Genomic DNA, 22,987 nt, shown 5'->3' with positions numbered 1-22,987 from the left:
CTGCAACCGAGAATGAAGAAGAGGCACAAAGACATGAATACAGATAGCAGTTATTGCAATTCCACCAGCAACAGTGGCCGCAGCAGTGACCACAGGTACAACAATGGCAACGACAACGTCTGCGGCTACAGATACGACAGCGGTCACACCAGCCATACAGTTGTACTCGAATACGACAAACCCGGATAAAGCGAATAATTTTCTGTATCAGACGAGCGAAGCTTACTGACAGATACACTTCGACCTACGCGTATTTTCGGCCTGTGTTTGACGTAGACGCTTGTGTACTCTGCCAATTTGTAGAAGTTTGTGTACTCTGTGTACGGGTAGCCGAGGCCCAGTCAGGCGCTCGTCGATACAATGCTCGTTGATACTGGTTCCGCAGTCTGCGTCGTGCCCAGGCAAATGTTTCAGCCGCACCGAAAATTGGCCCCCGATAGAGCATTCGCGCATCAAGCCAAATTGCTACCTCGGAAAGTTGCCAATTTTGGGAGAGCTGCGATGGTCGTACCATGACGCGTTCATGGAATGCGGGCCCAACTGTTCGATTGATTCGGTCCCAGCTTGTGTGATCGAGAGCTGATTTTCAAAGCCAAGCGTTATTGCTGAGTTCGAGGTACTTTTTGTGCGCTATCTGGCCTCGAACGCCGAACGCCACGGACTCATGCATGTTTCGACAAGCGGCATAGAACGCTCTTTCTCACGGGGAAGCCAGCGAGTTGAGATGCTCGGGGTGTGTCGAGCCGCAGTTGCAACTACAAGAAACCGACGCATCAGAAACACCACGAGTGCGGACACGACGCAATACACACCACCGAGAACTTAAACAAATGATATATGTATGATGTACGGCATGTAAACATAGCTATACACCCGACGACGCTTTTGTGGCTGCACAGCCTGAGCTACGCGCACAGGGCTCGCAGCTTGCGGAGCTTCTGTTTTTGCGTTACTACGCCAAGTAGTGCCAACGTTTGGATGGCAGTTTACAGGACTAGGACAACCAGACAAGGATGCGAGAAAGCCATAAAACTGGGAACTGCAAAAACGGAAATCATTTTCCTAAGCAAGCTTTATATTTGTTTGAAGTCTATCTCGAACGAATAACAATAATAAGATTTGGTGCGGTTTGTTTTACGATACGTTGCTTCTTGTTGCTTACTTTCGAGACTGCATGCAGATGGGCAGCAAAAAAAAAAAAAATAGTGTGCTTCGGCTGCATAGCTTCGATTGCGCTGCCCCAGAAAGTTGTCGCCGGGTGTTTAAAATATCCAGCCCGCGTTTAGTACACTGTAAATAAAATAATTTCTTTGTATCAGATGCTTCTCCTTAGTGCTAATATTATTGCGATAGCAATTATATGAACACTCCAAGTGAATTTTCGCCATCGTCGTCGCCGTGACGTTGCGTATATATTTAGTGATATTGTAATGGAGAAGAACGCCTGGACTTAGGCAGCAGGATTTCCAACAGCATCGCGTGCCGCAGAGGCTCGAGCTTAGAGACTGTGCTCGGTGAAATGCTCGACCCGTCATCGGCCTTTCGTATCCACTTCATATGCACACACATAAGCTAATCCCAGCAAGAATGCTTCGCTTTACGTAGATGTTAACTGGAGTTGGGTCTGCCTGATTTTTCTTTCTTTTCTTTTCTATTCCTTTCTATGAAAGTGTACGCTCACCTGTGTGAGGAACTGGCCGAGCCGGTGCAGGAAGGCGCTGACGTGCCACTGGTACACCGACATCCCGGAGTGCTTGAGCGGCCAGTGGCCGCACACGTGGCGGTAGAAGTTTTCGCAGGGCGAGACGCTCTTTTTGCGCGCTTCGACCAACATGGCGTTGAGGAGCTTGCAGCCGTCCGACTCGCAGGTGATGCGGGCTTTCCAGGTCTTGGCCACCAGCCACTCGAAAAGCACACTCGACGTGATGAGAGCAGCGAGCGTCAACGCGATGCAGACGGAAATGGAGGCCGTCTTGCGAGACGGCACCAACCGGCCGACAGTGGCTGCGGGGGGACGACATTCACGCGAAGACGTCTGTCTAAGTTCACATTTGCACAGGGTTCAAAATGGACACTTTTCAAGAACTAAGTGTCTAAGTCCTAAATTCCCAAGGAAGTGCGTCGTACATGTCTTTGGATTGGGCGTTCTTCGCACGACACGCTTTAAAAGCGACCCTTATGCCAGTAATCTAATCCCAAACGATCATATGGGTTTATATCGGACCACATAGGTTTTACAGCAAAGCCGTTAGCCTCCAGTTGGTCGGGATTTTTCGTGTCCGCGTGCGAGGCTCTCGCTAACACAAATAATGGGCCGATCCTGGAGACAGTGCGAAGAGAACAGCGCACCGTGTGCTGCCTCTCCCAGAAGCATCACATGACGTCATCAGATGACACCATCACTGGACGAATATGTCGTCACTTGACGAATATGTCGTCGCGTGACGTCACGTTTGACGCAATGATGTCATCCGATTACGTCACCAGGCGATATCGTCCCGTAACGATAACGTTATTCACGTATATTCGAATTACCATCCGAAGTTATGCCAGCAGATTGTGTGTAAGTGATAGTTTACGAATTCTCTGGCGTAATTTACTTTGACAAATTGAATTAACTCAATAAGGTACTTGCGCTTGGCGGTGGACCTAGAGGAATGAGTATGTATGCTGCACTTCCGCATACGTGAGTGCATGCGTGACGTACGTCGCTTGCGGTGCTGGTACTTTTGTAAAGTCGGCAACAGCTTCGCTGTACATACATTTTCACAGGGGGGAAATGGAGGTGGATTTTTACATCGAAGCTGTGAATCTATACCAGCCAAGGAAATTTGCATATCGTTGGTGTAAGCAAAAAACGCCAGGCTGAAAGTTGAATACAACCATCATATCTCCTTTGAAATCAGGCATACAACACAAAGGCCAGCCCTCGTTTTCAAAAGAAAAACCACAAAACAAGCATCAAAACCACATGATGGATGATAAGACGCGTGTGAACAATGGGAGGCGTTCGACGCGTCCCATTGTTCCATCTTACCCACGCATCGTCCATCGTCCCATCTTACCGTGTTCCATCGTCCCATCTTACCATTGAGCTACCGCGGCGCCGTTTTCCCATCCACTTCGGGGGTAATTATGTTTTACAACTATATAACTAGAGGTGCATCGCACGCGTAATGCGAATACGTGGGATCGTTCCCCACATGTGGCCAGTTGTTTTGTAATCGATTTTCATTTTCTATAATTTATAATTTCTTTAATTAAATTAGTAAGCAGAAGTAATTTCCCCTATGTGGTCTTTGGTGTTATTGTTTGTTGGCTTCTTATGATATTGTCACGTAGTAGTGACGCTGAAGAAAACAGTCGTAAAACTGTGTACGACGAAACTGGTTGTTTATTGGGCGAACCTGTGCCCACAAAAGCAAGGTACACTCAAAAGCACAACGATAGCGGCGAACACAGTCGGCGATCGTCGAAAATCTGATCAGCAGCGAAGCGCGTCGGCTTTTATACCTGAGTCATCGAAGGTTCCAGATTAATCCCTGATGCCCGCGTGTCTTCCAGAAAGTTCTAGACAATTTGCGTCGGTCATACAATCAGATAACAAAAGCGTCGGTGAAAACAGGCAACGGAAAGAAGCATCGATAACGTTCTAGAAACTTCCGATACAGGCGCGCCCTGCGCCGAGCGATAACGTTTAACATTTGTTAGCCGGTGAAAGCGGCCACCAGTGAAAGATAAACATGTATACGTGTCAATACCCTCCCCTTAAAAAGCATCGTCCCGATGCTACAAACACGAAAGCGAAAACAAAACCATGCGTAATAAACAACAAACAAACAAACAAACAAACAAACAACAAACAAACAAAAAAACAATAACAAAGTAACGAAGTACCTAAGGTCGTCAGCGGGCGTAGAAAGGTTTAAGACGCACCACATGGATGACTTCAGGTTGTGCCCGGCGACGCTGTGATTGCGAAATGCCGCCTGGCACGACCTCATAGTCCAGTGCGCCAATACGTCGGATTATCTTATATGGTCCGAAATAGCGACGCAACAGTTTCTCGCTAAGTCCTTGTCGGCGAATCGGAGTCCAGACCCAAACACGGTCACCGGGCTGGTACTTGACGTAGCGTCGTCGAAGATTGTAGTGTCGGCTGTCGGTCCTCTGTTGGATCTTGATGCGCAGGCGGGCGAGCTGTCGACCTTCTTCGGCACACTGCAAGTAAGTGGCAACGTCGAGATTTTCTTCGTCAGCGACGTCTGGTAGCATGGCGTCAAGCGTCGTTGCCGGGTTCCTTCCGTAGACCAGGTTGAACGGCGCCATGTGCGTCGTTTCTTGCACAGCCGTGTTGTATGCGAAGGTCACGTACGGAAGGATGGCATCCCACGTCTTGTGTTCGACGTCGACGTACATTGCCAGCATGTCGGCGATGGTCTTATTTAGGCGCTCGGTGAGGCCATTCGTCTGCGGGTCGTAGGCGGTGGTGCGGCGATGGCTTGTCTGGCTGTACCGCAGAATGGCTTGAGTTAGTTCTGCCGTAAAGGCCGTGCCTCTGTCGGTGATGAGGACTTCTGGGGCACCGTGACGCAGGAGGATGTTCTCAACGAAGAATCGGGCTACCTCGGCGGCACTGCCTTTGGGCAAGGCTTTTGTTTCAGCGTAGCGGGTGAGGTAGTCCGTAGCGACGACGATCCATTTATTCCCGGACGTCGACGTCGGAAAAGGCCCCAGTAAGTCCATCCCGATCTGCTGGAACGGTCGGCGAGGTGGCTCGATTGGCTGTAGAAGTCCGGCTGGCCTTGCGGCGGTGTTTTGCGTCGCTGACAGTCTCGGCATGTCCTTACGTAATGGGCGACGTCGGCAGAGAGGCGAGGCCAGTAGTATTTTTCTTGTATCCTCGCGAGAGTGCGTGAAAAACCGAGGTTTCCAGCCGTTGGGTCGTCATGGAGAGCTTGCAGTACCTCTGGACGCAATGCTGAGGGTACCACGAGGAGGTAGTTGGCTCTGAGAGGCGAGAAGTTCTTCTTTAGGAGAATGTCGTTTTGCAAGAAAAACGACGCCAATCCTCGCCTGAACACCTTCGGCACAATGACGGTCTTGCCTTCCAGGTAGTCTACAAGGCTCCTTAGTTCCGGGTCGGCTCGTTGTTGTTCGGCGAATTCGTCGGCACTGATGGGTCCCAAGAAAGTGTCGTCATCCTGGTCGTCTTGTGGCGGCGGTTCGACGGGGGCGCGAGACAAACAATCGGCGTCAGAGTGCTTTCGCCCGGACTTGTAAACGACGGTGATGTCGAATGCTTGAAGTCTCAGGCTCCAGCGTGCGAGGCGACCTGAAGGATCCTTCAAGTTAGCTAGCCAACACAAGGCGTGGTGGTCGCTCACAACTTTAAAGGGCCTGCCATAGAGGTAGGGGCGAAACTTTGATGTAGCCCAGATGATGGCGAGGCACTCCTTTTCTGTTGTGGAATAATTTGCTTCCGCCTTCGATAGCGACCGGCTAGCGTAACTTACAACCCTTTCTAGTCCGTCAGTCCTCTGCACAAGCACGGCGCCGAGTCCCACGCTGCTTGCGTCGGTGTGGACTTCGGTATCGGCGTTTTCGTCGAAATGCGCAAGTATGGCGGCGATTGCAGGCGTCGCTTCAGTTCTTCGAATGCTTCGACTTGCGGCGTCTCCCACTTGAACTCGACGTCGGCCTTCGTGAGATACGTCAGTGGCTCAGCGATCCGTGAAAAATTCTTGACGAAGCGCCTGTAATAGGCGCACAGTCCAAGAAATCTACGCACTGCCTTCTTGTCAGCGGGCGGAGGAAAGTTGGAGATGGCCGCAGTTTTCTGGGGGTCGGGGTGCACTCCAGACTTGTTGATGACGTGGCCCAAAAACAAGAGCTCCTCATATGCGAAGCGGCACTTTTCGGGCTTTAACGTGAGTACGGAGGTTTTTATTGCTTGAAGAACTGTTTCAAGGCGCCGCAGGTTTTCTTCGAAGCTTGAGGCAAACACAACTACGTCGTCCAAATAGACGAGGCAAGTCTGCCACTTCAAGCCTGCCAGTACTGTATCCATCACGCGTTGGAAAGTCGCAGGTGCCGAGCAAAGACCAAACGGCATGACCTTGAACTCGAACAGTCCGTCTGGTGTTATAAAGGCAGTCTTCTCCCGGTCCCTCTCGTCGACTTCGATTTGCCAGTAGCCGGTTTTGAGGTCCATCGACGAAAAATACTTTGCGTTGTAGAGTCGATCCAAGGCGTCGTCAATCCGTGGGAGGGGGTACACGTCCTTCTTCGGGATCTTGTTGAGCCGACGATAATCGACGCAGAAACGCAGGGTTCTATCCTTCTTCTTCACTAACACCACGAGGGACGCCCACGGACTCTTGGACGGCTGGATGATGTCATCGCGTAGCATTTCGTCGACTTGTTGCCTTATGGCCGCGCGTCCGCGCGCCGAAACTCGGTACGGGCTCTGACGGAGTGGGTGGACATATTCGTCGGTTATAATGCGGTGCTTGGCGACAGGGGTTTGTCGAACTTTTGACGACGACGAGAAGCAGTCCTTGTATTGCAGGAGTAGAGCTTTTAGCTGTTGTTTCTTATGCCTGGGAAGGTTCTGATTGACGTCGAAAGTTGGTTCAGGTACTACAGTCGTCGTTGAAGGTGCACTGGAATCCGTGAAGGCGAAAGCACTGCTGGCTTGTACTACTTCGTCGATGTAGGCGACCGTGGTGCCTTTGTTAATGTGCTTATATTCGTGGCTGAAGTTCGTGAGCATCACTCTTGCTTTCCCTTCGCGTAGTTCACCTATGCCTCTAGCGACGCAAATTTCACGGTCGAGCAGTAAGTGATGATCGCCCTCGATGACGCCCTCCATGTCTGCAGACACTTCGGTACCGACGGAAATCATTACGCTTGAGCGAGGCGGAACGGTGACTTGTTCTTCAAGCGCATTCAAGGCATGGTAACTGATGCTTGTATCCGGCGGTATCGCTTTGTGTGTTGAAAGCGTTATCGACTTGGACCTTAAGTCGATGACTGCACCATGTTTGGTTTAGAAAGTCTATGCCTAGGATGACGTCCCTGGAGCAGTGCGGCAGGATTACGAAGCTCGCCGGGTAAGTGCTGTTGTTTACCGTGACTCGCGCTGTGCAGATTCCAGCCGGCGTTATTAGGTGACCTCCTGCTGTCCGTATATCGGGTCCTTGCCAGGCCGTCTTCACCTTCTTTAACTTGGCGCGAACGCGCTACTGAAAACTGAATAGTCGGCGCCAGCGAAAAATAGACATGGCGCAGCTTGTCATCGTCGCTCCATTTGTTGAATGTCGCGGTCCTCTCGTACGTCTCCAGCCATGTTTCAGGGTCTTCAGCTGATGATCCACGGAAGGTCGATGGCTCCCGAGGTTGCTGCAGCAGGATGGGGGACGCTGGGGCTGCCATTGTGGTCGTTGACTTGGCCTTGATCGCTGTGGTCTTCTCGGGAAGAAGTCCGTATTCTGGCAAAAGTCCTTGCTGCCTACGGCTAGCTCGCTGGTCCGTGGCGACGTTGGTCTCGTCCTCCGGTTTCGGGCTTGGGTCGCGGCTTTGCGGGGGCGTCCGCTGCATGGACACAAAAGCACCTCCACCAGATGTCACGTAGTAGTGACGCTGAAGAAAACAGTCGTAAAGCTGTGTACGACGAAACTGGTTGTTTATTGGGCGAATCTGTGCCCACAAAAGCAAGGTACACTCAAAAGCACAACGATAGCGGCGAACACAGTCGGCGATCGTCGAAAATCTGATCAGCGGCGAAGCACGTCGGCTTTTATACCTGAGTCATCGAAGGTTCCAGATTAATCCCTGATGCCCGCGTGTCTTCCAGAAAGTTCTAGACAATTCGCGTCGGTCATACAATCAGATAACAAAAGCGTCGGCGAAAACAGGCAACAGAAAGAAGCATCGATAATGTTCTAGAAACTTCCGATACAGGCGCGTCCTGCGCCGAGCGATAACGTTTAACATTTGTTAGCCGGTGGAAAGCGGCCACCGGTGAAAGAGAAACATGTATACGTGTCAATATTTAACACCATGTATTTTTATCATTGTTTTATTGCGTTAGCAATTGTATGGACACTCCAAGCGGATTTCAGCCGTCGTCGTTGCTGTCGCCGTGAGGTTCCGCATAAAGTCCAAATGCGACTAAATCGTCGCCGCATGCCATGTGCCGTATGTGTGAGTGAAATCATGCGACACTGAGCCGGCAAACGCGGCTGGCGCGCAGAAGGGCGGGGAGCGGGTACGACGCACGCAGTCTTCCAGTCGCGCAAAACGCTCCCGATGGATGGTAGGGAGGTGGAGGGGCTACGCTTTACTGCGGCGCGCGTTCCCGCAGGCCGGAAGGTTCCGCAGGGAGGGGGGGGGGGGGCGTTCTGCGCTTCGATCGCCCGCCCACGCGGCTGTCTCTTGAAAACATCCGCTGCGGGGGCAGAGTCCGCCCTCCTGTGTTTTCGCGGCTAAGGCCACGTTGATGCGAGCGCCGGCACGAAGCTTAATTCGCTCGCTGCTGCTGCCACGCGGACTCACTCCAGCGTTTTGACTGCGAGTTCCCGCGGTCATCGAGTGAGAAGCGTTCATGTTTGCTTGTGCGCGCATGACACCATGCTTGTTCATTTAGTTAGTGTGCCTATGTTTACAAGCTTATGCGGCCGATAAAACTACTATCCTTATTTTGTATAACTGCCCACTAATTTCCTGTCACAATCGATGCTTCGCCTTTCGAGCGTAATTGCGACTTTCTTATTTCATTGAACAACTTGGCTAACGTTAGCTGGGACATCCTATATAAGTATTGCCAAATGACGGCGGGACTCTGTAAACACTCTTACAACATCGTGTTAAACGGATGGAGTGGTTAAAGCTCGCGTGCGCAGATCTCCGTACATGCACGTTAAATAATCCTAGGTAGTTAAAATTAAATGGAGCCCTCACTGCCGAGTGCCTTATAATCAGATTGCGGGCCTGGTACGTTAAGTCCCGTAATTAAATTAAATTTAACACTTCTGCCACGACGCTTTGCGCCATGTGAGGCAGTGACGGTTCTAAACTTCTCGCAGGCTGTGAACAATGGCGCCACAACAACGCGTCAAACAATTACGCCTCGCTGTGTGCGCTGTGTACTGCTTCGCCAAACAAGGTGGGCGCATGCTATTAACGTTTCACATCAACTCACCGCATTCTAGTATTGGACTAACCTCTCATGAAATTAAACGTTCGCCTTAAACATCACCGCCGATTATCGTGAATCGACGCAAACAGCACAAAACGCGCTTCGCTCGCATCGATTCCCACAGTGCGCGGGATCCGCAGAATTTTCGGTGCGTTGGTTTGTCCGTCCCTGTCTAACCCTTTTCGCATACCCAGCGACCCGAGTCGTCTGCTAGCTTGGGCCACTAGATATGCGACGTCTGCTGTCTTGCCGAGCAGACAACATGAACCACCGGGTAGGCCTCGAAACAGACAACTCGCGACTGCCTGGCCCAGTAGACAACTCGGGTCATTGGGTAAGTGCCCAAACAAACAACTTCAGCAATGTGGGACATTGGTATGTGACCATAATTGGCCTATCCCTCAGATTGAACGCGCCAAGACTACGCAAGGGGTAGGTAGCCTTAATCATACACGCATTTAGGCGACAGTGCCCCATCTGTGTCGGGCGAGGCTAGATGGTGCAGCTGATCGAGAGGGAAGCGCGACGGAGGAGCACGGATGCAGGACACACCACATACATGACGCCGCTACGCGTGATTCGTTCTGCGAGCCCTGTTACCGTCGCGATGCCTCACGCAAAGGAGATGTTTGTCGCTCAAGAATGAGAAAAACGTAGGCGTCGTCGGGCCGAAGAAGCTCGCTGCCACTCTGCGGCCGAGCTGGCGGAGGCTTCCTTCGCTCGCTTGGAGCATATGCGGGCGACCAAACGCCAACAAGACGCCCCATAAGGGACGAAGAAAGATAATCATCATAAGATATAAAATATATCATCATCAGTTACACACACATCACACGAAAGATTGATAATTGCCCTAACGTTGCCTGACTATCTACAAAGGATGGATGCACTTCGATATTTACCTGCACGGCCGCGCAAATACTGCCGAAGTTTATATTTTGGAGAGAAAATGACGTGGGCATTGCACCTGCTAGCAGCGTTCTTGAGACGGTATGCAGACCGAGTGGGGATTCGGAATAACGATATTGCACATTTACAGTGAAGTTGCTTCTGCGGACCCCGTTCCTAAAAGTCACGTGACCTAGCGGGAGAGGAGAGAAAAAGAAGAGCTCAACTGTGTGAGAATGCTGCGACACGGTGCACATGAAAAGTAGACCAGGGAGGGGAGTTGACTTAAGTTGCGCCGTCCAATACTAGCGTTGGAGAGGGAGAGCGTGAGGCACGCTAACCAATGGCGGTGTAGGAAGAAAGTAGGTTAACGGAAGGAGAGGGCTGTGAGAGGAGTTACTGTTAGCGTTGGTTGTATACACGGAGCTTTGGTCAATGACTCTTGTCTGGGAACGTCGTAAAAAAGCGTGAGGAATGCGCTAGGAACGCCGTCACCTGTGGACGCCGACGCGTCCCATCTCCCGCAAGTAGCACTGTTCACAGATTCGCTGTACGACTATCTTCACAGAGTGGAAGGGGCGGTGATTTTTTTTCAGAGCGCCTTACAGACGCTGTAGTACACGGATTGGCCAGGTTAACGAACTGATCAGTTATAGAGCTTATGTTCCGTAAAGAAGAAATCCAAATATGTAGCAAGCAATACAAACGATAAAGAAGCAGCAGCAGCAACAGCAACAAAAATTCCGAGCCCTTCCATTATGAGAAGATGGAAGACCAGCGAAGCTGTACTTGCTGATAACTATATTGAGCTATACATGGTTAATTGCTATATTGATAGAATAAAGACAAATATACCTAACTGAGTTCTTATCACGTTTTATTTTTTCTTTACATTGCCATTATGGTAACCATTGCTTTGTGGTCACTGTGATGTACTGCAATTGGTTACCGATGCTATCGCGCCCACTCCCGATTCTGTTCACGAAGAAGATCCTTAGGGGCACGCTATTGTTCTGTTATTCTTCATCGGTCACAGAGCGGCTATGCGACGTTCCGTATCCTTCGGATGACACGCGTTCGGCTATAGCGGCTTCCCGTCACCTTCGGGCCCATTCACACTGTTGATCACGCTGTTGATCCACGTTCTTCTTCAGTACAGACTACGCGCATCCTGGCCATACCAATACCAATGTGGAACTGCACATTACGTCGAAAATGGAACGAAGTGTGTATCTGAGGCGTTAAGTTACACTGAAAAGCCTCAGTTCCTGTCCAAGGTAATTTTTAAGTATCGCCTGCATATCTATTAACCAATTTAGGCAATCTTATTTTTCATGATATTGTTGTGAATCCCGTTAAAATTAGCTCATATTCTTTAGGCTAGCATCCGTTTTGACACCTGTGCTAAGGCACTTTATACATAAACCGATATATATCCGCCACCGAAAATTGTTGTTGTACGCGTCGTTTTGTCCGTGGACGCGATCCTCCAGAGCCTAGCCATATGCCGCTTCGCTGTAAAAAGAAAATCGCAAGTCTCGGAACCGTCATTGGGGAAGCCGGTGAGCCCTGTGGGCCACTTACCTTGAATGCCAAGTGTCCTGCTTGCATGCCCAGTTGACGTCGATCGATTGCGCTTGTCATACTGATCTCTCCTGTGAAGAGTGTGAGGCTAACGTCAGTTGGAAGGTTTAAGATAACGTAATGCAAGAGGTTGGAAAAAAAAAGAAGGCACTGCCGTAGTGGGAAGCCGTGAAATTACATTACTTTCAGATGATGAGCAATACTACTACTTTGAACTTTTAATAGTCTGAGAAGATGTAAAATAGAAGGCATGCGCTAGGAATGAAATGTGTCAGGAAATTTGTTTGCACGCCACATTTCCTAAAATTATAAGGAATAGTTTAATCAAGAATATCAAAACTAGTTTGAGCAACTTTGGCGGCTCAATAGTATTGCATCTACCTTGCATCTATGTAGCTGTCGCTGTCTAGTGGTATACGTAATACCAGTGTATCAATTTAGTCCGCTTGAGATGTTGTAAAAGGGACGTTTTCACTATTACGGCGAAAGCCTTATATGTCTCATTTTGAGGTGACTGAAAACGTGGTTCCTAAAATCGGAAGAATATGCAAAAGAAATCAATAATTAATTAACTCAGTTACAAACCCAATAACATTATATATTAGGGGCGAAGCTCCTTAGGGTGTGGGTCTGTCCCTCCTCTGTAGTAGTAGTAGCAGTCGTCGTAGTAGGTAGCCACGTCTACTTTTATGAGAAAAAAAAATTCCGAGAGTTGTGGCCGTAGCGGAATCGAACCAGGGACCCCTCTCTTCTGAACGCGTGGCGCTAACCACTACGCCACGAAGCGCACATGGACCGACGCACCACGATGGCAATAAATACCCAACATTAACGAAAGACTGCGCGTTTCTAACGCGTTTGTGCTAGCGCGTTACCGCCCGTGCAAGAAGCTGGTGTAAGACGCTGTGGCCTCTCCGCCTTACCCCCGTATTCATAAACGCTGATGGCGTCGGCAAACGCGGTGCACGTTCCGGCATGTGTAAACGGCTGCGTAAGACGCTGTGGCCTCTTCCCCTTAGAGTACTGCACGTTTCTAACGCGTTTGTGCTAGCGTCCCCTTAAGCGGGAGATGGTGCAATTATAATGAAGGGCGCTGTTATAAAATAGGAATGACGTCACATATGGCGCGTGTCATTGGTGGAAGTCAATCGTTCGATTTAGTGCGGCGAGACTGGGCGAATTACACGGAAGATTCACGGTTTACCGATGATTCCCTCCGGAGCTTCGCCCACTCATCATCATTCACCCCGTGGATATGCGGTTTTTTTGTTACGAGACTGCGCGCAATGGGACAAAGATGACGTTGACCATTTGGGTGAAGAAGACGACATTTGAAGAGATTGTCTTTCCGCCATCTCGGCAGTGCTACAGCTCGCTGTATATATTTACAAAATATATATAGCGAGCTGTAGCACTGCCGAGATGGCGGAAAGACAATCGATAGGTAAATACACGAGCAATATAAATATTGATAAACGATCACGAAAGTCATTAAATTAATTAAGTGACTCAATAATCGCCGTGACTGAGCAAAAATGACAATGAGTCAACTAAAATAAAAGTTGTCGCAGTTTCACCTGAAAGGCGAAGCATAAATTGCGATAGCAAATTTGTAGAGAGCAATACGGAGTAATGATAGTAGCTTTATCAGCTGTATAAACTTGGACATGCAGCAGCACCGGAAACACTCAGATCTGTTGTCGACGCCGTCAGCGTTTTGCCCGCGTTCGCACAAAATGCGTGCGGCGTTGGTGACTGTTGCCGGAGCCTCTGATATAAATAGGCACTTGGTACCGCAGCTAAACGTCGCCTCCCTTCCCCCCCACGGCCTTTCACGCGTCGGAAGAAGGCGCGTTTGCTCTACATATAGGTGATTGTAAAGGAGGAAAGAGACGCCTACTTCTGCAGCCTTTAAGGGAGCACGGCGCAGAACGCGCGTTTGTTCTCCGCCGTTTGTTCAGTGTGTGTGTGTGTGTAAAAGGAGAAAGATTAATGCGTGGATTTGAGGAGAGACCTGACCCCGTGAAAGCGCGCGTCCCTTGCGCCCTTTCACTCGCACATACAGCGTTCGGCGGCGCGCGGCGACGATTTCATCTCTATTGACGTCATACGGAACCTCACGGCGACGGCGACGGCGACGCCGACGCCGACGGCAGAAATCTCTTTTGGAGTGTCCATATAATTGCTATCGCAATAAAAGATTAACACTCAAACCCCCGTGGAATGAGTACGGAAGCGGGTACTAAGTGACGGAAACGCTTAATGATGGTGGTAGAAGTCATCGTCATGACCATGACTATGACTCAACTGAATTAAGAGTAAATCAAGGGGTTATGGAGTGGGGGAGTGACTTGCAAAAAATATATGTGAGATTTCAGGGTCGAAATGAGAGTTACGTTGCAAAAATGTGCTGAGTAACGGTTAGAGCTCAGTGATTCATCGGAAGGCTGACATGCAAAAAACATGATGACTTGCAAAACTGACGGTAAATGGTGGTTCCAGAGTGATGATGACTCAGCCAAAAAAAGTTCGGAGTCACGGTCCGAGTTTGGTGAATAAAGGATGACTTGCAAAGATGACCTTGCAAAATGCGTAAAAAATGTGAATAAAAAAATGAAGGAAATGTCAAAATAAATTTCACAAAGCGTAAAAAGTGCTCGTCGTGTCATTGAGTTGGCAGCGCTCGGGCTTTCGCCTTCAAGTCGTCTTAGTTGTAGCATAAGGGACCCCTACTAACTTCTTGTTATTGAGTTACAAAGATAAAAACTTGGTACGTGACTTTTCAATTTTTGAATTTTCGACAATCATTGCAAAACATACTAACGACCTAAGTAAAATTTCTGCTTCCTACAGTCACTAGATTACCACTTTTTTTAATGCAACAAAGCCCATCGAATTTGGTGTATTTTCCGATGCATCTAGGCAGAACTCCCGAGCTAAATCTTCTTAATGTCCGCTGAAGAATATATCGACGTTGTATGCCAATCTGCGAACTGCCAATACGTGAGTCTTCACACTATTTGGATGCTGAGGAGATGGGGACAACCGAATAAGAAAGAGGAGAGGTTATTTGTACACTGTTAAACTCTAACACAATTTGCATAGATGTGTCCGCCAAGTAGGGTTGATTACTTCTCACACGTCAAGTGATTTTGCGTGTTCATAACAGTTATTTTCTTCGTGCAGATGTTTCCTTATGCCACCATTTTTAGCATGAAACTTGAACGTCGTGGCTAATTTTATGGGTGATCCCGAGATCAGTGCTATGCCGAAAGGTAATATTTTATCTTGAAACAACGGCCCTTTATTTTAAAACTAGCCTAGCACTTATACTAGCAAAACAAAGTTATTAAGCTGTGAGCGGACTCCACGTGGATCAGCTCTCTTTTAGAGGCGAATGGCAAGTGTACTACGTTCTGTGGGTGGACCATGTACAAAGTGCTTAGGCTGTGTATACGCTCAGATAAGAGAGAATAAGCGGTAGGATTTCTAGTCTTTATTTATTTATTTATTTATTTATTTATTTATTTATTTATTTATTTATTTATTTATTTATTTATTTATTTATTTATTTGTTTCCATTGCTAAAAATACAATGGCCGGGGCTAAGATAAAAGCCGCAGTGAGACAGCTTGAGGTGCCCTTAGCCCCCGCGTTACATGGTGGTAGTGAGTCGCGCAATGAACCATATGCAGAAACGTTACATAGAAATGTTAAAGTACAATAATAATCAATTCAAATTCAAGGAACTCGGACAATGGCAAGTAAGAACAATGCAGATAGTACTCCACAATACGTACACGTGGGAGTAGGTAAATAAAAGTGAAATTTGCGTACACTTGACGGTGCATAATTAAGGGTGAAAAGAAAGGGTGCTAGGATTACATTGGAATGATAAGCAGAAGGAATATGATGAGCAAAAATTATGTCATTACAAACATTTAACAATAGGCATACGTGAATACAGGGGAAAAAGAAATGAGGCTTAATTAATTAATTAGCAGAAGGTTCGGAAAAGTGACAACAGTTCTGACCGAGTTATGTTAATGATGTCAATGCCTGCGTCATGAAATGAATTATTCAGTCTGGGTAATTTACTTTTTGTCATTTGCAAGCCATAGTTGGTTCTTGAAGGGGGTATAGATCAATATTCTCCATGACGGGTAATATAGGTAGCTGTATTTTTTTTTTTTGCAGACAAGCAATTTCATTCAATACGGCTGTTTTCAGAGCTTAAGTTTGAGTGCCATAGACGAAGGACAGAGCAGTTGTATAGGGAGTAGATTGTGGGTATGTTAAAAATTAAATTAAATTAAATTATGGGGTTTTACGTGCCAAAACCAGTTCTGATTATGAGGCACGCCGTAGTGGGGGACTCCGGAAATTTAGACCACCTGGGGTTCTTTAACGTGCACCTAAATCTAAGTACACGGGTGTTTTCGCATTTCGCCCCCATCGAAATGCGGCCGCCGTGGCCGGGATTCGATCCCGCGACCTCGTGCTCAGCAGCCCAATTGTGGGTATGTTGTAGTGCTCACTGTGATTGTGATACATCATGTTTGCTATGATACGTTTGATCTTTTTCTGTAGTAAGTGTATTTTCCTGAGGTTAGATTCAGTTGTTGCGCCCCACACAAGGTGTGTATAATTAATGTGTGATGCAAATAATGAGTAGTAAATTAATATTTTTACCTATGTTGGTAGACGATATCTGCTCCTGTTTAGCATTCCTGTGATACGGTACTACAGAGTCTACGTGTCGATCCCAGTGTAGCGTACTACAGAAGTACGTACCTAATACTTTAATTTCATTGAATATTTCTATGCTCCCTTTCTTCATTCTAAAGTGTGGCTTTGTGGAATCTTTGTGCCTTTCGCGTAAAAAATTACGGCTTTTGCCTTATTTGAATTTTTTTAGATAATTTTTTGTAGACCATGTGGATATGTTCTTGAGAAACTCGTTTGCGCTATTTATTAAACGAGTATAACATGCCGATGAAATAAACACATTTGTATCGTCTGCATATATGACGAATTTTGTCTTCGGATAGATCAGAACAACATCGTTTATATATAAATTAAAAAGCAGCGGACCAAGAATACTTCCTTGCGGGACTCCTGTTTTTATTTCTCCAGCAAACGATTTGAAGTTATTTATGTGCACATATTGCCATATTTTTTCTAAATATGATTTCATTAATTGCAGTGGGAGGCCCCTGATACCATACGTCTCAAGCTTTGTTAATAATGAGTTATGGTTAATATGATCGAAGGCCTGAGTAAAGTCGATAAATATATCTGTTGTCAGTAGCTTCCTTTAAAAATTTTGCAGTATATGGTCTTTCTGGCCTAGAAGTGCTAACTGTGTTGATTTGTTTTTTTGAAAGCCATACTGAGATTTCGTGATAATGCGATATTTTTCACAGAAGAATGATAACTGAATCAATATTATTTTTTCAAGTCCTTTAGAAAAGTGAGGCAAAATTGATTTGGGGCGATAATTTTGTATATTGAGCCTGTCTGCCTTGTATATTGGAATGACTTTAGCAATCTTCATGTTTGATGGAAAGATGCCTTCAGCAATAAAGGTATTCGAGATATGGACTAGAATGTGTATGACATATCGTGTATGACTATATCGTGTATGACATATTTTATGGGTCTTATCTGCAGGTCGTCTGAATCACAGATTTTAGAGTTTTTCATTGCCATAAATACAGAGCAGACCTCGTCAACATTAGTTGGATGGAAAAAGATTGTGTTTCAGTTTCCAGGTAGGGAGAGAGCGGTTTTCGGGCGCGTATGCGTTTGCGTTTCTCTGTTCAGAAAGTATTCGTTAAACGCATTCACCATGTCTGTTTCGGACAGTAAATGACCTTCTAGCCCAATTTTATTGCGATAGCAATTATATGGACACCCCAAAGCACATTTCTGCCGTCGCCGTCGCCGTGAGGTTTCGTATGACGTCAATGGAGATGAAATCGTCGCCGCGCGCCGAACGCTGTATGTGCGAGTGAAAGAGCGCGGGGACGCGCGCTTTCACGGGGAGTGAACGCACGGCAGAGAACAAACGCGCGTTCTGCGCCGTGCTCCCTTAAGGGCTGCAGAAGTAGGCGTCTCTTTCCTCCTTTACAATCACCACATATGTAGAGCAAACGCGCCTTCTTCCGACGCGCGAAAGGCCGTGGGGGAGGGGAGGGGGAGGGAAGGGAGGCGACGTTTAGTTGCGGCACCAAGTGCCTATTTATATCAGAGGCTCCGGCAACAGTCACCAACGCCGCACGCATTTTGTGCCAACGCGGGCAAAACGCCGACGGCATCGACAACAGTTCTGCGTGTTGCCGGTGCTGCTGCATGTTCAAGTTTATACAGCTGATAAAGCTACTATCATTAATTCGTATAGCTCTCTACAAATTTGCTATCGCAATTGATGCTTCGCCTTTCAGGTGAAACTGCGACAACTTTTTTTCAATAGGTTCTGTGCGTTGTGTCCATAAGGACATAGCGGGTAGCATTGATGAATTCTACAGCATTAATGAGAGGGTAGCAGTCATCGTAATCAAGCTAAACAGGAGGTATAGAATGAAGTTAGTAAAATTAAGCCTACGCCCCTACCTGTAGTCACGATGATGAAGAAATACAACCGTTTTATGAAGATGTTGAATTAGCGATGAGAAAGGTGCAAACTATGTATACTGTAGTCATGGGCGACTTAATTGCAAATGTGGAGGAAAAGCAGGCTGGTGAACAAGCAATTGGAAACTTCGGCATCAATTCTAGGAATGCTAGAGGACAGATGTCGGTAGAATTCGCGGAAATGAATAGGCCCCGAATAATGAATACCTTCTTCCAGAAGTGCAGCAACAGGAAGTGGACCTGGAAAAGTCCTAATAGAGAAACAAGGAATCAAATAGATTTCACACTCTCTGCCGATCCAAGCGTAGTACAGGATGTAGAAGTGTTAGGTAGGGTAAAGTGCAGTGACCAAAGGTTAGGTCTAGGATTTCTCTCAATTTGAAGAGAGAAAGAGTGAAATTATTCAAGAGGAAACAGGCCAACCTAGAGGCAGTAAGGGTAAAAGCAGACCAATTCAGGCTGCTGCTCGCAAACAAATATGCAGCTTTTGAAAAGGAAGGTGAACATAACATAAGGTAATGAATGAAACCGTAACTAGGCTGATTTCATAAGCAGCGATTGAAGTGGGAGGTAAGGCACCATAAGGCAACCAGTAGGTAAGCTCTCCTAAGTAACAAAAGATCTAATAAAGAATTGACAAACCATGAAAATGTCTAATTCAAGAGATCAGATAGAATTTGGTGAACTGTCAAAACATCTATAACTGGCGATGAAGTTAGAAGGGCCTTGCAAGACATGGACAGGGTAAAAGGTGCTGGAGACGATATAGTAACAGTCGATTTAATCCAAGATGGATGAGATATGCATGAAAAGCTTTCATTGCTTTATAGGCACTTCCTGATGACTTGAAATGTGCCTGAGAACTGGAAGAATGCTAACATTATAATAATACATAAGAAGGGAGCCGTTAAAGAAATGAAGAATTATAGATACTTTGCTTGCATTCAGTATTGCAGAAAGTATTCGCCAAGATAATTTCCAATGGAATCAGGACAACACTTGATTTCAATCAACCAAGAGAACAGGCTGCTTTCAGAAAGGGGTATTCTACGACGGATCCCAACCATGTGATCAATAAGTTAATCGAGAAATCTGGGGAGTACAATCAACCTCTCTATATGTTTTTCATAGATTATGAAAATGAGTTTGATTCAGTAGAGATACCAGCAGTCATAGAGGCATTGCGTAATCAAGGAGTGGAGGAGGCATACGTGAATATCTTGGCAAATATCTACAAGGATTACACAGCTACCTTGGTTCTCCACAAGTAGAAAGATATCTATCAAGAAAGGGGTCAGGCAAAGAGACACAATCTCTCCAATGCTATTCATTGCATGCTTAGAAGAAGTATTCAAGCTCTTAGACTGGGAAGGATTAGGAGTGAGGATCGATGGCGAATATCTCAACAACCTTCAGTTTGCAGATGACATTGTCCTATTGAGCAACAATGGGGACGAACTACAGCAAATGATTGAGACCCTTAACCGAGAAAGTGTAAATTTGGAGTTGATGATAAATAATCAGAAAACAAAGACAGCGTTAAAGAGACTGGTAAGAGAACAAGAATTCAGGATCGCCAGTTGGCCTCTAGAGTATGTACAGGAGGACGTTTATCTAGGTTCATTACTCTCAGGGGACCCTGATCGTGAGAAGGAAATTTACAGAAGAATAAAAACGGGTTGCAGTGCATTGTCAAATCCTGAATGCCAGCTTACGACTGTCTTTAAAAAGAAAAGTGTACAATCATTGCATTCTACCGGTGCTAGCATATGGGGCAGTAACTTTGAAGTTAACAAAGAAGCTTGAAAAAAAATTAAGTACCACACAAAGAGCGATGGAACACAAAATGATAGGCGTAACGTTAAGAGACAGGAAGAGAGCGGTGTGGATCAGATAGCCAAGGGGCATAGCGGATATTCTAGTTGACATAAAGAGAAAGAAATGGAGCTGGGCAGGCCATGTCACGTGCAGGGTAGATAACCGGCGGACCCTTAGAGTTACAGAATGGATACCAAGAGAAGGGGACAATGGAAGCACAGTCGAGGATGGACAGAAAACTAGGTGGGGTGATGAAATTAGGAAATTTGCAGGTGGAAATTGGAATGAGCTAGTTGGAGATCGCAGGGAGAGGCCTGATCGTCCTGCTGAGGACATAAAAAATCACATCATATCCACGGGGTGAATGATGATGAGTGGGCGAAGCTCCGGAGGGAATCATCGGATCTCCCGCTTAAGGGGACGCTAGCACAAACGCGTTAGAGACGTGCAGTACTCTCTAGTAAGGGGAGAGCGGCCACAGCGTCTTACGCAGCCATTTACACATGCCGGAACGTGCACCGCGTTTGCCGACGCCATCACATGACTGCTGAGAGAGTATACCCCCCGTATTCATAAACGCTCCTCGACTTGAACTTGACTTGCCACCGCCTTGGGCAGCGCGTTCGAAACGCGTTGAAGGTAAGGCGGAGAGGCCACAGCGTCTTACACCAGCTTCTTACACGGGCCGTAACGCGCTAGCACAAACGCGTTAGAAACGCGCAGTCTTTCGTTAATGTAGGGTATTTATTGCCATCGTGGTGCTTGTGTCTATGTGTGCTTCGTGGTGTAGTGGGCTAACGCCGCGCGCTCGGAAGCGAGGGGTCCCTGGTTCGATTCCGCGCTACGGACACAACTTCGGAATTTTTTTTCTCATTTTTCTCAGGCTGGTTACACACTGCTACTACGACGAGGGACGAACGGGTGCCGCTTTAAGGAGCTTCGCCCCTAAAAATAGGCTGATGATGATGAAACGCGTTGAGCGCGCCGACGAGAGCGCCACTTGTGGCAGCCTTACTCAGTGCGTTCGAGAAGGAGGCAGCCGTCCACCGTATAGACCTACACCATGTTAGTAAACAGCGGTAGGCACCGTCGATATATTTTAGGCCCTATAGCGACGTCGCGTAGGCTCCGCCCACGTTCGCCGCCACCGCTTGCACGCGCGGATGGCGCATTTTTTTTAATGGGGTGGGGGAGCTAAAACCACGATTTCATTATGAAGCACACAGTAATGGGGGCGCCGGATTAAGTTTGACTACGTGAGACTCTTTAATGTGCACCCAGTGCACGTTCTTGCATCTCGCCCCCATGGGGATACGGCCGAACGAGACGCTAGGCCTAGCTCGTTGACCGCCGCAGTGACGGCCGACAGCGCTTGCGGCCTGGCCTGCTGCTCATCATTGTGCGCTTATTTTCAACAACACGATTAATGTGGGCTTAAATGAATCGGTTTTGTCGGTGTCGTTGGTGCGAATAACAAACGAAACTTAGTGCTTTCAAGCCAGCCGAGCCGCCTCGCTGAGACGGCCGGTGCTTCGGTTTCCGTCTGCGAGACGAAATGCCGTCGCGTCGTTGCTCCGGATCGCGCCGGTGGTTTAGTACTGGGCGCTGCTTTACGAAACACGCGCAAATTCGAGATAGCTTTTCTATTAAGAACTATTTTATGTTAAAAACAAGCTGTAGCCGATTTCTACGTCGCCGTGAGCGGCGATAGAAGCGATCGCCTCAGCGATGGGACCGGCAAGGTACCGGCCCTACGGCGACGCCGCCTGTGTAGGCCGGGGCCCGCGCAATGTGAGCTAGCTGTTGTACGCGGCCGTCCGATCGCTCCAACTCTGTGCTAACACTGTACATTTTGTTTCGCGCTCGAAATTTAGCTGACACGTTTAGGCGCATTTATGACTTCCACACTGCAATAAACGCAGCTGTGACCCTGCTGCCTGCGTATGTGAACATGTGATAGGATATTTACACTGCTGGTGGCTCAATTCTTTGAGATGAAAACAAATTCGAATGTGACGTGTTTTGTGGGGCATCTATCTGCTCGCTCGACCTACATTCAGGCTAATCCTAATCTAGCTTTCCCACAGTGCGGCAAGCAATTATAATGGCATGCTAATAAGGATCCTAATATCGTATATGATCCTAAGATCGGCTAATGCACGCCAATCAAAATAAATGAGAAGCTTAATGGTTACGAAATGTTTTGCGCATGATGGATGATCTGGTATCATAATCCAACTTTCGCTTTTTACCGCAGCGGCCCATTGCTTGCGACTGTTTTCATCAACAGGAAACCTATGAAAACTTTAGTCTCTTGCGTATTTCGACGCCACTCAGCTCATCCACATACTGCATTTCTTTCATTGTAAAATCGTAGAATAAAGACCTCACAGATGGAACTGCACAACCACGCGCGAAACCCAGCGGCTGCTGTGGTAGGCGCGACACGGGCGGCGGCTCGGCGGCGGAGTGCCTACCAAGCGAAACTAAATTCCGACGACAGCGCCACCGCATTTTCGTGACGTAGCGCCGTGGTGTAGGTCTATAATTCTTCGTCGCTGCTCATGCGTCTCTAGCGTTCAGTCAAGGTCCTGGACATCGAAACTTTACAGAATATTGTCCAGCTGGCCGGCTTCAGAAAGTGCCAAATAATTTATTATGTTAGCTTTTTTAGCAGTGGCGCTGTTTAAGGGCGAGGTTCAATCGCGCCGAGCGTTGATCAGTTTTGCGAAGCACGAGCCAGCCCCGGTTGGTCGGAGAGTGGTGAGGATGAGAGAGGGAGACCGCGCCGAGTGACAGGCGGGCGGAGCCAAGGAGAGAGACGTCGGCGTAGCGGCGGCGCGACGCTTTCCGGGGAGA

At 47.6% G+C, this 22,987-nt stretch overlaps 1 protein-coding gene across 1 annotated transcript in view; it reads right to left on the bottom strand.

Annotated features, from left to right (window-relative positions):
- LOC119432562 (endothelin-converting enzyme 2-like) overlaps positions 1–22,987 on the bottom strand; it is a 68,600-nt gene that overhangs the window by 30,065 nt on the left and 15,548 nt on the right. Inside the window, exons 3-4 of the mRNA XM_049658300.1 lie at positions 11,675–11,745; positions 1,682–2,004 (exon numbers count right to left, since the gene is read on the bottom strand). Coding sequence (XP_049514257.1) covers positions 1,682–2,004; positions 11,675–11,745 — 394 coding nt within the window. The remainder of the gene's footprint in view (positions 1–1,681; positions 2,005–11,674; positions 11,746–22,987) is intronic.

This window comes from Dermacentor silvarum, chromosome 11, assembly GCF_013339745.2.
Source record: "Dermacentor silvarum isolate Dsil-2018 chromosome 11, BIME_Dsil_1.4, whole genome shotgun sequence".
NCBI classification, from domain to species: domain Eukaryota; kingdom Metazoa; phylum Arthropoda; class Arachnida; order Ixodida; family Ixodidae; genus Dermacentor; species Dermacentor silvarum.
This window is presented reverse-complemented; position numbering and strand designations above follow the sequence as displayed.